General features: G+C 62.5%; 1 protein-coding gene across 1 annotated transcript in view; it reads right to left on the bottom strand.

Moving 5' to 3' along the window:
- Positions 1–8,120, bottom strand: part of NFIX (nuclear factor I X) — a 98,249-nt gene extending 90,129 nt beyond the window's left edge. Inside the window, exon 1 of the mRNA XM_053897418.1 lies at positions 7,770–8,120. Coding sequence (XP_053753393.1) covers positions 7,770–7,796 — 27 coding nt within the window. The 5' untranslated portion in view covers positions 7,797–8,120. The remainder of the gene's footprint in view (positions 1–7,769) is intronic.
- Positions 8,121–16,514: the final 8,394 nt, after the last annotated feature.

The following is a 16,514-nucleotide window of genomic DNA, read 5'->3' as shown; positions in this document are numbered from 1 at the left end:
TTCAGAGTCCCAAATTCCACCAGGAGAGGTCAGGGTGGTTGAATCTGCCGCTCAAAGACAGCCAGAGGGCAGGCAGGCAGAGGGGAGGTCCGAGGAGGCCAGGTGTCATCTCTCAGACACCATTTCCAAGCAGGGCCAGGTGTAAGCCAGGTGTGAATGTCTGTGTGGGCGTGACGCTCAGCCACATGGACCTGGCAATTCGGGACTGTGTACGGCCAGACCGTTTGTGCCCGGGCTTATGTATAGGGGGTGTTGCATCTGCGACAACCTCTGGGTCCTGATGAGCAAGACTGTGTGTGCGGCTGCTGGCAGCAGCCTCCTGTGCGTGTGTGTGCGCGTGTGTGTCGTGGGTGTGAGTTGTGTCCACGTGTGTGTTACTGCGTGCGTCTGACAATACGAGGGCTGGGTGTCTCCATTTCGGCGCTGGTGACATCGGGGCCGGATGGGTGCTTGTGGTGGGGGCGTCCTGGGCGCTGCGGGGTGTTGGGCGGCATCCCTGGCCTCCCCCCACCGGCAGCGGACGCCCCTCCGAGTGCGATGACCAAATGTATTCCCAGACGTTGCCAAGTGTGTGCGTGTGCGTCACGGCATGTCTGAGGGTGTGTTGCTGTGTGCAACACACTGTGTGCACGTGCACGCTGAGCGCATGTGCTCCTGTGTGTCTGGGGGGTGGGGTGGGTGCGGGGATCAGGGCTCTCGCGTGCGTTTCTGGGTGCCTGGCACGTGCACGTGCCTCTCGCCGAGTGTCTGTGGGTCCGTGAGACGCTCCACACCCCTGTGTGTTTGCCAACAAGCAGCGCGTGTGTCTGCGCCGTGTGCCGCGTGGCGCGTCTCCGTGTGACCGTGCGCGGCCGCGGGTCTGCGCCCAAGCGCACGTCCCTGCGTGCGACGCCCACGCCAACGTGTTCGGGTGTGGTGGGCGTCTCTAGGCGTTGGCGTGCTGAAGGCAAGTCCCTTTGTGTGGGGACGCCGGTGTCTGTGCGCTCCCGATTCAGGGAAGGTGTGCTGTGCCTGTGTGTGACGGCGTGATCCTTTGTGCCCGCGTGTGCCGGTGACGGGGTGCGACTTTGTGTGAGATGGGCCCAGGATAAGCCGCCCGAGACGATTTTACGGGAGCCAATATTTCGATGGGATCTCCCGGATGATCTGCCCCCCCACCCCCACCCCCAGGTCCCGACTGCCCCCCGGGGCTGAAAGCCACCTCCTCAGGTCAAGGGGGTAGGGTGGGCCTCTGAGCTGCCCCTTCCTCCGGCTGGGCTCCCGCAGATTCAGGTGGGGACAGACCCCCGCCCTTGCCCGAACGGTGCCAGGAAGGCCGGCACCGAGCTTTCGGCCAAGGGGGCAGGGTCCTCAGCAGCGGTGGTGGCACGGCCCCCTGCCCGCTGCTGGCCACCACCCCCCAGCTTCCCCTCAGGGTGGGGCCCCAGTAGGGGGAAAGCTCCCCAGAGCAACCCTGGCTTCCGATTGGCTACGGATCGCCGCAGTGCCCGCCACCCGCCTCCCCCTCCCCGGCTGGCGCAGCCACATCGGTAGTGGTGGCAAACGCAGCTCAGAGTTCTGGGCACAGCTGCGCCTCACAGAGGCCTGCCAGCCCCACCAGAAGCCAGACACCCCAGCTCCATGCCCCCGACCCCTCCCCACCTGCCCGCCCGGCCAGCCAGGCAGCACGGTCACCCTGGCGGCCGCCCCCCTCAGGCTGCCAGGCCCTGTCCACCCAGCCCCCTCACCCATCAGGCCTGTGCCCCCTTGGCCCAGCCCACTTGGGGGGCCCAGGCCGCTACACACGGCCACTCCCGCTCTCAGAGGGGCTCCTCAGGAGGGGGGAGGCAGCGAGGAGGGGGGGGTAGGGAAGGGGGGAGCTAGCCCTTCTTTTAGTGAACGCGCCCAGAGCTGGAGCCAAAAATCGAGGAGGAGAGATATTCAGACAGAGCCAAGACGCGTTTGGCAGGAGGAGAGAGAGAGGGAGAGAGGGAGCGGGAGGAGGGGAGGAGAGAGGGAGGAAAGACAGAGAGAGAGAGAGAGAGAGAGAGAAAGAAGGGGGGGCCCTCAGTTTCCAAATCTGAGCTCTCAGAGCCTCTGAGGGACAGCGGGAGGCACAGGAGGTGTGGGACTCAGGGCAGGCTTGACTGTGGGGGCAGTGGGGGCGGAGGGCTCAGCCCACAGAGACAGCCGGACACCCCAGCTGGCCAGGCCAGGACGGACACAGGCAGAAGCCAAGATCAATGCGCACCCGGCAGACAGAGGGAGGCCTGTGGGCGGCCCAAACACACACCCGCACCTCGCCACACAACGGGCTTCTGTCCATGCCGGGCCAGGGGCACGGGCGGGGCCCACAGCAGGGCCACCACGGCTGCCCGACCTCATGGGAAGCCGTGGAGAGGCCGGCCCGCTCCCAGCCGCTAGCCTGGCCGCCATAGTGGGCATTTCGCACGCTGCCAAAAAGCCAAGGGAGGCCAGGGAGAGGGGCCCTTGTGGTGAGATGCACATTGGTGGTCAGAGGGACGAGCCCAGCACGCAAAATGCCACGGGGGAGGTGACACCTGGAGACGCAGGCGCGGACACGGTTGCTGACACAGGTCGACACGCAGAGTAAGGCGCACGGATACGACCTTTGCCACACATCCAGAGGATACATTGGGTTGCACAGGGACATGCCATGCCACCGCAGCACCGCGACACAAAGACGACATCAGACACCCAACGGGCACACACCCTCAACCTCACTGCTGCCAGAATACACAGAGATAGAACTTCGGATGACCCCCGGAGACACAGGCAGGCAGCACCCAACGATGGACACCTGGAGACTCGGGGACACTTGCAAAGGGACCCGTGCAGACATTCGCGGCCACATGGCCGTCTGCAGCAAAATGGTGGCTCTGAAGCCCAACACGCCAGCGACCACATGTGGATCAGGGAGAACCCAGTTGGCCATTCACAGCCCTCCCCCTGGCTCCTGCGCCTCCATATCTGGGGCTTTGTGGACGGGAAAATGAGCACACACCCTTCTTTCCCCCACCCCAGCTTGGGGGGACGGGAGCCCCGTCCTCAGCACTTTGTTGGAGGAAAACGCAGGTGTCTGTGCCTCCTCTACCTCTCTTGGCCCAGCTGGAGGAAAGTGAGGGGCCCCAAATCTGTGCTTCGAGAGCAGAAAAACAAGGACCAAGCCGACGGAAAAGACCAGGCTCCCAGCAGGTTGAACATGGAAGGCAGCAGTCAGACATTCACTACCAGGGGAATTTCACCAGCAGGCACAGCTGTGTGCCCACCCCCCGCACACACCCGCAATGACTGCCTGACCCTGCCAAGTGCCCACATAGGACCCCCCCCATTTGCATCCTATCCCCGTGGTGGGCCCAGGTGACGCCATTCGGGTGCAAACGCAGAAACGGCTCTGGAGCCACGCAGACATCCCTAAGCCATCATCGGGACCCACCCCCAACCCCAGGCTCTTCGCCCCACTCACATTTGGACACTCATGTACACACACATTCCTGCACACTCCAGAACAAGACTTCAGAGCCCAGCCCCAAAGTGAGCCTGGTTGAGGTCAAGGTCAAGATCAGGGAAAGGGTCAAGGCAGCCAGTGGTCCCCAAAAAGGTATCTGGTCCCCACAGGGCAGTCAGCGCGTGGCTTGTCTCTCCCCTGCCACCCCCTGCCCACGCCCCATCGTCTCTGCTGCCCTCTGCCTGGCTGATAGGACCCCACCCAAGGGAAAGGAGCTGGGCCATGAGCCGGCTTCCCTCCTCCCAAACTCTTCTCTTGCTTCCTCCTCCAGGCAGTCCACTTGGACTCCTATGGTTGGGAGGCACTCACTCCACTCTGCCTTCCACCCGCCTCAAGCGGTTTTCCCTCAGTCAGGAAGGCCTACGGGTGATTTAACGATGATAACCAAAATGACAAGTCATTCCATTTCTTGTACGTACCAGGCACTGTGCTAAGCCGAACCACAGCCTGAGAGATACCCATTTTGCAGACCAGGAAGATCGTGTGGTTCAAGTCACAGGATTAGAAGATGCAGAGGCAGAGCTCAAACCCTGTGCTGTCTTATAAAAAAAAAAAAAAGAGCCCAATTCTTGATCTCTGCACCCACAGCCTCCATCTGGGAGCCCTTGAGGCCACACAAGACATTCCTGGCTCGGCCAGGACCCCTGGCTCCAGCAGCCGGCAAGAAGGGAGCATCCAGCCCCCCAGATTAACCCAGCATGCCCCTCGGCTCCAAGCTTGGCCTGGTCCAGCCTCAAAACATCTAAGGGAGCCTAACGGAGCCCCCAGCATGGCCCGCCCCATGCCGGCTCCGGCCTGCGCACACCTCCTGTCCCAGAAGTGGGCATGAAGCAGGCAGGGCCGGAGACAGGAAGAAAATGTGCCATACAAGGGGGGCGCTGCACTGTGCCAGGGGAGCAACGGCATCATGGGGACAGCAGGGCGGCCACAGTGACCCAAGGAGACAGCTGAGGCAGGGGCTTCAGGGACACCCCAGCCATTCCCCCTTCCCTGGAAGGAGCGTGTGCGTAGCTGCACAGAAACAGGGGTCTGTGAACATTCTACTGCCCACGTGGCTGTGTGGCAGGAAATGTCAGCAAGCATGCAGGTCTATATATGCACCAAGGTGAGCCAACAGCATTGCGTCTTCCATAAAGGTGTGTGTCTGTCCATCCCTCGGATCCTTGAGTCTATCTGTCCTCGAGTCTATATGAGCGAGAGTGGGGTGCGGGGGGGGGGACACACACTTGAGTCAGCCTCTCGCGGACTGTCTCTTGGATATGTCTTCATGAGCCTACATCGATGTACATGTCCCATCACAAGGCGGGGTGTGTGTGTGTGTGTGTGTGTGTGTGTGTGTGTGCGCGCGCGCACAGCGCTGTGGGTGGGAGCGAACACAGGTCCACCATTTCCTGTGTCTGTAAGTGTGTCAATGTCCATGTGTCTGTCTGGATGATCAGCACGAGCAGGTCATTTATGTCCGCATTTTCGGGGCGACGGTGACGTATGTGTATGTCCACGTTCTGGAGCGTGTCTATTTGCCGGGGAAGGGGGTCCCATCCGTCCATCCCCTCCTGTCTGCCGAGGACTCAGGCCTACGGCTGCAGTGGGCTCATGCAGCGCCAGCAAGCGCCCCGCCCAGCCGCCCTGGATTTCGATGCTTTTTCCAGAAGGAGATTTCCCCCCCCCCCCACCGCCCTTCCCCCTCGCCCACAGTGCCTTTCCCCGCCAGGGCCCCGCTGCTCCAAGCTCGTTCCTGCTCAATCATTTATTGACTTTAAAATCGAAGCCAATTCTGGGTTGAAAAAAAGAAAAGGGGGAGAGGGAGAGAGAGAGAGAGAGAGAGAGAGAGGCCACAGAGACAGAGAGAGTCCGAGACTCACGGGGAGGGGAGAAGCAGAGATGGGGCCAGAACCAAAGTCAGAGACAGAGACAAGGAGAGACAGGGACAGTCAAAGATCTAGAAGGACAGAGGCAGAGAGAGAGAGAGACAGAAAAGGGGCAGAGCAAGCCAGATATAGAGACAGAGACAGAGAAAAAGGCAGAGACTGGCAGGGCAAATTATGGAAGCAGAAAGATTTGTAAAAACAGAGACTCTGGATCCAAGAGATGTGACTGTCGGGAGGGGCAGACCAGACCCTGTTGACCAGCTGACAGCAGCCGCCGGCATAGAGCTGAGGGATGCAGCCCAGAGACACCATGCCCGCTCTCCTCCCCATCCACCCTGGCACACTCAGGCCTGTGACAGAGCTGAGCCCTTGCTCCCTTCTGGGGTATCATAGAGTCAAGCCCTGGCCATGGCCCACGGCCATGGTGTGCCCCAGCCCTTTCCTAGTCTTATCACCGGGGGATCGGCTGGCATTTTCTTTCCCAGGGGCCCAAGCCCTAGCCAGGTCTCAGGGGGCAGGCCAGGGTGCCGGCGGTGTAGCCGGTGGGCGAGGAGACACTCGAGCATGGGGTCTTGATTCCACTAGGCCCCGAACACCAGCACGCAGTCCAGCCAAACACAGCCCCAAAGGCAGCCACAGCTCAGACCCCGCTGGGTGGACGGGGTTGTCATGCGGCCCAAGACAGGGCGACTGGCCAGTCAGAGGCACAGATGCGGGGGCCGGGGGTGGGGGGTGGGGTCCCTCATACTGACACAGTGGCCAGAGTGCCTGCCCACACCTGCATGCACACTGTGATACATACACGTGCGCGTGCACCTCACCAACACTCACGACACCCAGTTGCGAAACAGGAAAACCCGCTTTCTGGGGCACACACATGTCCATACCACGCAGGCCTGCCCACCGCCACCCAGAGGAGCCACAGGCAGACCCCAAGACTGACACACACATACACACTCGCATCTGTGGATACAGGAGTATGGTGTGGCCACAGCTGACACGCAGCCCCTGACATGCTCTCTTGCCCCCTCGCCGCACATCACCACCTGGTAGCAGCCATATTCACTTGGACTCCCACTCCCATCTGTGGGCACGCTTGGCAGAAGGCTGGCAAGGCTCAGGCTGGGCAGAGGAGACAATTAGGACCCCGGGCCCGGCCTAAAGATTCCCCTCACACACGCAGGCCTTGCTGGCAGGCAGGGCTAGGCAGCCCCCAGGTGTCCCCTCTTCCGAGTCTGTGTTGCCAGCAGCGGCCTGGCCCGGCAGGCAGCGCTACCAGGGCCACTGCGGGACTCTGGACAGTTCTAGTGCCCTCTCGGAGCCTGGGGCCACCGCCCAGGGAAGGCGGAGCGGCAGGGCAGGCATCCCCCGCGCTTTTGCCTCCGCGGAGCGCTGCGCAGGGAACTTCGCTGGAGGCGGGACGCGCTCTGCTCTCGCAGCGCGCCAAGGTCGGCTCTGTAGTGCCCGCGGCTGACCCGACGGCGTGGCCGCAGCACCGTCGGCCGCATCCACGGTTGCCTCCCGCCCCTCCCGCCTGTGGGCGGCAGGACAGGATTCCCCCACCCCGGCCCGCCTGGTCCACCGCGCCGCAGCCGGGGTAGCTGGGGCCGGAAAGTTTGCGCCGAGGAAAGTTTGGGGCGGCGGGGGGGCCGCGGCTGCGACGTCCAGGGTCGGCCGAGAGGCGCGGCCCCGGCTGGCAGCGCGCCCGTCCCTCCCTCCCCTCCCCTAACCCTCCGAAATTTGGGAGCCCCGCCATTTTCTTAGCCCCGCTCCCATGTGAGGCCTGAACAAAGACTTTGGGGCGACGCCCGGGCCGCTCGGCCGGCCCCGGGCACCCCGGCTGCACGCAGGGGCCGCCGCCACGCATGCCGGCCGCTGCCACCCTCGGGAAAAGCTGCGCCCGCCCCAGAGAGCGCCGCGGGACCCAGTCCCCGCTCTGCGCCCTCGGGACCACCCCCCTGCCACTCTGTCACCCCCGCAACCACTGCCAGTGGCCACGCTGCCCGGGTGCACAGCACAGTCGCCCACAGGTCGGCGGGAGTCCACCGCACCCCAGTCGAGCGCGCGCGCGCACACACACACACACACACACACACACGCACTCCCGCTCCGCGCTCCAGGGGCAGCGCCACGCACGCAGCCGGCCACCCCCAGAGCCCCCAACAGGAGTCCGCCCGGTGGCCAGGGTCGCACGCGCACCGTGACGCCCGCAGGCGTGCCGGGACTGCCCACAGCACGGCTTGCACCCCTCGGCCGCCCGCAGGCTCACTCCCCCCCCCCCCCCCCCCCCGCCACCCCGGCCGCCGCGCGCCCCCTCCGGCCGCCCGCCCGCCCGCCCGCCGGCCTCCTGCGCCCGCTCCCCTCCCCGGTCGCCCAGGGGCGGCGGCCGGTACCTGGGTGAGGCAGTACGGGGAGTACATAGCTGGGCGCCCGGGCGGGAGCGCGGCGGCCGGCCGCGGCGAGGGGAGGCCCGGCAGGCGGCGGCCGCGCTCGGGCTCCGGCTCCGGCTCGGCTCCTCCGGCCTCCGCCGCGCTGCGCCCGCCCGGCCCGCGGCCCCGCGCTCGCCGCTCGCAGGCTCGGCCCCGCCGGCTCCGGGGCCGCCGCCGCCGCCGCCGCCGCCGCCGCCGCCGCGCTCGCCGCTGCCTCTCGCGTCCGCTGCTGCCGCCGCCGCTGCGCGTCTACTCCATGCCGCCGCCGCTCGGCCGGTCACCCTCGCCCGCCGCCGCCGCCAACGCCGCCGCCGCCGCCGCGCTGTGAAAGTGAAAGTTTAGACAAAGTTTGGAAGCGGCGCACTCCGGGGAGAGGGAGCGGGCGGGCGGCGCGGGCGGGAGGAGGGGCGCGGGGAGGGGCGGGCAGGGCGGGGGAGCGGCGGCCGGCGCGCACACACACATACACACACACACTCTCACACGCACACACGCACACATGCACACACACGCGCGCGCGGGGGCGCACACCGACACAGCCACCCCGACACGTGCTGGCTCGCGTTCCATCGCAGACACATGCTGACACACAGCAGGGTTCGGACCCCGCCACACATGTCACGTACAGAACGCATTGCCACACGTTCCACGTTCCAACAACCGAGCACACACAGACCCCTACACACACACACACACACACACACACACACACACACACGGCATGGACACACGCCCCCGCACACCAGCCCACGACCCACACGCTGACGGGCACCCAGGCCCACCATCACATGATGATAACCTGCACACCGGCGTTCCAGTTACGAACCACGTTTAGACGTGCCAGCAAGGGCCTCACATGGACACACACCGATCCACACGAAGACACACACACCAGCGCATGCTGGCACATACGTATTCACACTGACACACTGACAGGCATCATCACACAACCACACTCTGACGCACTCCAGACACACAGCTCCTATACATAGACACCCAAAGGCACACACAAAGCCACACCAAAACATCTTGGCAGCTGTGGCATTGCAGAGGACACAGCCGGGCACGCAGAACGACACTACTTAAGGGGAAATGTGGTAACACGCTCTCGTGCAAACCTACGCCATCAGATACCTGGACACACATGCCTAATGACCCAGGGAAGGAGCACACTGACCCTGATACAAAGACATACGAGGTGTCACTGACACAGACACTGGCAGTCACAACCACACAGGGACATACATAGCACACACCTGGTGCCCAGATGTCCCCTTGGGCCTTGGGCACACTGACCAGTCGTCCTTCAGAGGATCACCCAGCCACGAACACGGGTATGACATACATACAACCAGGCCCCTCCCACACCCCACCCTTATGACACTACACAAACACACACACACACACACACGTACTTGGATCTGATCATGGACATACACAGATCTAGCAAGTGCCATAGAGCCCAACCCGCAGGGACAGAAATGGGCATAGACATGTGTCACACCCCCCCCCACCATGAGACCAGTCTCTCATGCAGGCCGCTGACCCCTCCTTTCCAGAGCAGAAAGGAATGGAGGCAGAAGTTGGTGCTGAGGACCCGAGTGTGGGGGCAGGGGGAGCCCTTAGGTGACCCCCAAGGTGGGCGGGGAGGCGGTGCCTGCAGCCCCTGGGCAGCTCCTGCTGAGACAAAGCTCTCTCCTGCTGCCAGGTGCAGCCAACACCTTCTTGCCCTCCCGGGCCAAGAAGCTGTGGCAATTCTAAGCCATGCATTGTCTGCTGGAGGGGCGTTGGTGCCCAGGTGTGTGTCTGTGTGTGTCTGTGTATGTTTGTGCAGGGCTGGCTGTGTGGGGGCTACCATGGCTGCGCCCATTGGGTCCCAGAAAGCAGGCACAAGAGTGTGCATGTGAGAGAGAGAGAGAGAGCGAGCGAGCACACCTGAGGGGGGTGTACTTCTGGTCGCATTACATCACTGAGGCAGGGTGACTAGACTTGTGTCCTCAGGTCTGGGTGTTCTCTGGGGGAAAAGAGACACAGGTCAGTGAACGTCCAGGAGTCTCTCTGCGTGGCCCTGTGTTACGTAGTGGTAGGTCTCTCGGTGGCGGGGGTGGGGGGGGGAGGCTGGGGGGTGTCTGCGAGCCAGAGAGGGTGCGCGTCTGCCAAACCCTGTGCCAAGCGCTGGGGACATCATGGGGAACAGGACAAAAGAGCCTGCCCTCAGAGGGCTGACATTCCAGGGGGAGTTAGGTGTAGACGGGGTCTGGGTTGGACAGAAAGTACTGGGTGAACAGACACGTGTGTTTCAAGCTGCCCGCGCTGTGTATGCCAGCTCTGGGGATCTTTCCGTCAGAAAGTGTCAGTGTGTGGGATGAACTTGTGTGTAACGTGGCAGGGATGTGAGTCTGTGTGTCCCAGAGTATGTGCCACCAAGCGGGCAGGTGGGCGAGGGTCCCAGCGAATCTGTCTGTGATCAGGGTCCGTGTGGCGGAAAGTGTTAACGGGCGTTATTAGGCGTGTGCTTCTGTGGGGTGGTCTCTGTGGGTCTGGGGCGGTGATGAGGATCTGCGGGAGTGTGTGTGTGATGTGTCACGGAGGGGGGCTCTGTGCGCCCGAGGGTGCGTCTGGTACGTGTGGCAGTCATTCGGCGCTGTGGGGGCTCCGTCCCTAGAATCCTGCGGGTCCCACATGGCCTCGCCCGCTGTGCCGCAGCCACTGGCGGCGCGAGGCCGTGGCAGAGGGAATCGATACGTCCTTAAAAATTCAAGGGCTTCTCGTAAACAGAAACTTTTAACACCGTTTAAAGTTTCAGGGCCATTGCTGCCTGCTCCTCACCGCTGCAGGAGGAATGCAGGGGCGGGGGGGGGGGGGTCATGAGCAATGGTTTGGAGAGAAGGGGCCGGCTGCATGATGCATGGGGGACCGGGGTGGGGGTGGGGGCTGTGAGGGGCTGAAAGAAGAGACCGGAAAGGGATTTAGAGATCAAGGGGGCCTGGGGCCTTAACGGCTCAGGGAAGAAATTGAGAGGGTTGGGGTGTCTGGGACTTTTAATATAGCTGGAGGCTTGGGGCATCCTGAGAGCCAGGCAGACCCTCCTTGCCCCTCTGCAAATGGCCACAAAGGGCCACGCCCCTCAGAAGCCTACCCCCCCATCCATCCAGACGCACACAAACATACACAATATCCATACACACACACACATACACACACACACACACACACACACATACACAGGACATCCATCCTTCCATTTACACACACACACAGACAGACACACAAATCCAACATCCAGATACACACACAACACCCCTCTCGCCATTCATAAACACACAATACCCATTCTCCCGTTTACACACACTCTCGCACCACCGTGGGCACCTCCCCGCACCCGCTTCCTTCTGCAGTCACAAACTACATCCAGTCGTGTTCACACAAATACTCGCCCCCGTGTTCGTGCACGTCCGCCCTCAGAATTCTCCCCACGCTGAGACCACCTCCCCACCTCCCGCGACACCCCCCACCCTGTACCCACACCCACCCACACATATGCACGCACACATCCGCTCTGCTCCCCGCTCCACAGCTGCCAGCTGGGAGGATTTTTGTGAGGCAAAGGAGGGGGGGGGGGGCTCTACAGGGCACCCGTGCCCCCCACCCCCTCCCCCACAGAGCCCGGGTCTCAGGGCACACCTGGCCTTCGAGAATTCTCGGGGGAGGAGGGCACTGCCAGGGGGCTGGGCACAGCTGGGATGCCGCAGCTGGAATCCCCCGCATTCCTCCCTGCCGGGACTGCCCACCTGGCTGCAGCTGGCAGCAGGTGTGTTCTTACAATGCAGGTGTGTGGAGTAACGAGGAGGAGGGAGGATCGGGAACCAGGCCGACGGCATTACCTGGCCAGGGCGCTGGGGGTTGGTGGAGGGGAGGGCACTGAAACATCTGGGCTCTGGCGGCCATGCCCCGGGCCACTGAAGGCGGGGCCGGGCACCGCTGGGCTCCGAGACAGCTGGGCAGGCCTCCTGGGGGAGGCGGGAAGACATCTGGCCCACAGGATAAGTGAAAAGCCAGTCTATAGGTGTGGCCAGGGTCAGGGAGAGGGGTGCTCTAGGCCTTCCCGACAGCACTAGGGATCCCCACTCTCCAAGAGGGCCTGACGTCTCCCCTGCCCAGCCTGGCAGGCATGGTCCGCGCCCCAAACCCGGGGTTCTGGCATTGTGCTCGCTGCCCTCACCCCGGGCTGGGAGCCCCTGATGGGTGGGGTCTGAGCCTGAGGTATTACGGGCCTGGCTCCCAAGGCACTCACACCTGGCCAGGCACCCGGGACCACGGCTCTCACGTGAGAGAATCCCAGAGACACACGGGCATACTCAGACGCACAGAGATGCGGACCCTCCCCCTCTGGGGGAGGACATCCAAAACGCCGTGATCACACACAGACCCACAAACGCACACAGAGCCACACAGAGAATCCCACCAGACCTTCCCAGATCCATCCACAGAAAAACACCAGGAACGCTCTCACCATCACAGAGACCCCCACAGAGACCGAAACCCACACAACTTGCCAAGACACAAAGACACACTCAGACATAGGCAGCCAGAGCTGTACAGACTCCCAGAGTCAGTCACCCTGAGCCCAGTTACACAAAGTCACGTAGGGCCCCCAAATCCCGTACGGGACAAGCCCATGCGGTCATCCACGCCGATCCTCTCAAAATCATCCACGGAGGTGGCACGCGCAAAGTCACACAAAGGTACAGAGATCACATACATACAGACGCATGGACACCCAGAGACACAAGATCGCCTGTGATCACAAATGGTCACACACACAGATAGCTGGTCGCGCCAACACCCAAACACGCACACGCACACACGCACACACTCCTAAGTCACAAATGGGAACATACAGGCCAGCCCACAGCTGCACGCAAGGCCCACAGGCGCATATTCCCACGCGCCCCTGGTGGCACAGCCTGGCCGGGGCCGAGGAAGGGTGGGCAGCAAGGCCTCCTGTGGCCAGCACTCATCTACTCATCTGCAGGCAAAGGGAAGGAATTGGGGAAACGTTTCATTTGCAGCCGGCAGGAGACCCACCCCGCCCGCCCTGGAAACCGAGCCCGGGCTCCTGAATGGGGCCTCTGTATGCTGCCACCGCCCAGCTGACCCAGGGAGTCGGTATGGGGGGGGGGGGGTGAGGCTGGCTGCACCGTGTCCCTAGCCAAGCCTCAGGGGCCACCCAGCCACACACCAGGACCCAGGCTGGAGTCCCCCAGACCGGAGGAGCCCTCCCCGCACCCGTCCCCACTGCCTCTGCGGGCCGCTCCCCAAACCCAGCCTGCACGCAGAAGACGGATGAGCGAGTGGTTGTATCTCCAGGTGTCCCTGCCTCAGGCCCACGTGCGTCCCCAGCCTGGGCGGCTGCCCGTCTCCCGCCATGAGGCCCCTTGGTCCAGCGCGAAGGTATGACAGCAAGGCTGTCTGTGACAGCGTGGCTGAGGATGTGACCGTGTAGTCGTGGGTGACAGTGTAGCCGGGCTCCCTGTCGCAGCCTGGGGATGGGGGTGGGGCAGTCACAGCCCCTTGGCTCGTGTCATCACACACACTTGTCACACACACAGCGTCACTGTCACACCTTCGATCGCACAGCCACACACACAGCCACGCTATCTCATCCTCAGTCACACTGTCACACACAACCACACTGTCACACATGCTGTCACACATAGTTATGCTGTCACACCTTCAACCAGCGACACTGTCTGTCACACCCTCAGCCACGCTGCTACACGCAGAGACACCATCACGCCCTCAAACAATTCTGGTCACACGCGCCGTTAGCCACGTGGTCTCGTGCGTCCTCACGGCTAGCCTGGCATGCTGACCCTCACCCTGCACCAGTGTCACGCTGACCAGCAGAGGCGCACTGACATACTCGGCCGGGTCCCCCCTGCAGCTGCGGTAGCCACGTGGCCACGCGGAGTCACCGCCCCCGCCCCCCCCCCCCACGCGGAAGGGAAGCAGAACGATCACTTCGTCCCCAGGGTGTGGCGCACAGCTGTCCCTCAATCAGCGCTTGAAGCAAACCAGTCCCTCTGACAACACGACAACATACCCCCCCCGTCACAGTGTCACAGAGCAGACGGCCAGCAGGTAGGGGCCCCTGCAGAGCTGCTCAAAGACCCTCCGGAGACATACACTCAAGGCCTCGCTATTGCAGGTGACGGGCACACATCTCACGTCGCCGCACAACACCCAGAGTCCCCGGACAGAGCTACAAAGAAACGGTGGGTGACAGCCGCCACCACTGTTACAAGAACATCCTGTCATCCAACAGTCTCTCTCCCCGGTGCCTGTCACAACATTGAGACAGCCCCTTAGCTGTCCCACCCGGCAGCCAAGCGTTCTGACATGGCCCCCACGATAGTCACCAGGATACACCCCCCAGCTTCCCAAGTCGTGGAGACAGGCACAGGCCCACCCTGGCACCCCCCCCCCCCCGACTCTGCTGCAGCCAGTGTGTGGAAAGCCAGGGGCCTAATGGACTCTCAGCTGTAGGCAGTGGGTGTCAGCCCCCCCCCCCAGTTCATGAATATTCATCAGCTGGGGCAGTCCTGAACCCGTGGGGAGTCGGAGGTCCCAAGCAGCTGGGCACCCCCTTCTGTGCCAGGAGGCCCCCAGGTGACGGGGGGGGGGGGGGGGGCTCAGCCAAGCCCCGGCAGTCCTCAGAGCTCAGCCCCGGTTCTACACACACACACACACACACACACAAACCTGTGAACCAGACCCCCAGACACACAAGCAACAATCCCACAAACTCAAAACCACACCCAACAACACAGCCGTCCAACACACACACACACACGCGCGTCATGCAAACACAGGGGTACGCATTCACACAACCACAAACACACAGAGACACCATCACCCCCACACTGCATAGACACTATCACACACAGGTGTTTATCACACATATAAAACACACACACACACACACACATGCAATCACCTCCAAACCGCAAGCTCCTTCCCACAAAAACACGCACATAAGCGTGCAAACATGGACCCACACGTTCATACATGTATAGTCCCGCTGACTTTCAAATGCAAACTCGCAGACACACAACCATCCCCAAACGGCAACTTCATGGGCCATCTCGCTCTTTCTCTCTCTCTCTCTCACTTTCTCTCCCTCTCGCTCTCTCTCTCTCACACACACACACACACACACGCACGCACCCACTGCAATCTCACTCTGCGCACCACTGCCGTTTTAAAGAAGGGGAAACTGAGGCACTGAGTTCCTGAAGGCCCCGTGGAGGACGGCCCCTCCTGACTCCCGTCAGAGGCTGCGGCAGGGCGCCCCCTGCTGGTCTGGTCCCTTCAAGAGCGCGCGGGGCGGAGGCGCGCGGGACGGGCACGCGCCTGACGTAACCATGGCATCCTCTTGGCACGCGCGGCCCGCGCGCGGGGAGGGCGGGGCGGGCGCGTTGCCATGGCGCCGACGGGCCGCGTGAATGGGGCATTGTTCGTCGCGGCGCCCGGGCCGGGCTGTCCAGGACCCACCCGGACCCACCCGGTCCGGCAGAGACCGGGAGACAGGGCGGGGAAAGACAGAGATGGAGAGACAGGGAGAGACAAGAGGTAGGGAGAGACAGACAGAGCCGTAGAGGGGAAAAGAAAGACACTTAGAAGAGACGAGGGAGAGACATATGCGGAGAGACAGAGAGATGATCTGGAGAGACCTGCGAGATGGAAAGACGTGCACAACCGAGGAAGGACGGACAGAGGAAGAGGGCCACGGAGAGGCAGAGGAGGGGATCGAGATGGAAGACGAAGGCTGGGTGGGAAACAGAGGCCCACTGTGCCCGGCGCCTTGCCTGGCAACGGGAGGAGGCAGAGGACCAAGACCCCCCAGGCAAAGTCGGAGATGCCGAATGGGGGAGCCAGCCAGACGGAGGGTCAGAGAGACCCAGGAAGGAAATAAAGGGGAACCCTCCGAGGGTCTCTGGTCCCACCCACCTCAGTCCCTTCTCCACTCCCTTTATTATTTTTTTTTTTTTCCATTCCCTTCTAGAGGACTCGCCTTCCCCTGCCTGACGCTCTCAGAAGGCAAACCTGTGTTCTGCACATCTATACACACCCGCTACAAGACACCATCAACACAAAGATCCAGTCCTTGGGGACGCCGCCCCAGACACCGTCACAGACACAGTGACACCTACGAACATGCCCACAGTCACCCAGAGACACTCACAGTCATGGTTACGGCCAGACACACCCATGACAGGAATCCTGCCCGCCATCAGTGCGACAGTGACACATATAGTTCCATAGATGCACCATCGTGCAAGGACCCTACCAGACATGTGGTCCTAAGCCACACATCACCCCACAGGCTCACACTCCAGGAAACGCTGTCATATGTGCCTACCCTAGAGACAGAGTGCTCCTTCACACCTACACATGTCTCCCTACATTCATTGACACCTTCACAGACACACATGTGCCTTCCCCCTGGTCTGACTCACTGACTGGCTCCCTGTCCCCTAGTCCAGATTGGGGGTCTGTGGGGCTGCTGGGTCCAGTTCTCCATGTTTGACATACAGACATCTGTCATCAGTGGAGGTTGGGAAGGAAAGGGACGGAAGCAAAGCCCCACCCCACTCTGCCTCAAAGGGCTGGGTCAAGCCAGGCCAGGGTGTTCCCCTACTCCGGGCT

Source organism: Panthera pardus, unplaced genomic scaffold, assembly GCF_024362965.1.
Source record: "Panthera pardus isolate Hobbes unplaced genomic scaffold, ASM2436296v1 HiC_scaffold_8, whole genome shotgun sequence".
In the NCBI taxonomy this organism is placed as follows: Eukaryota; Metazoa; Chordata; class Mammalia; order Carnivora; family Felidae; genus Panthera; species Panthera pardus.
Note: the sequence above shows the minus strand (reverse complement) of the source record. Positions and strands in the feature narration are given on the sequence as shown.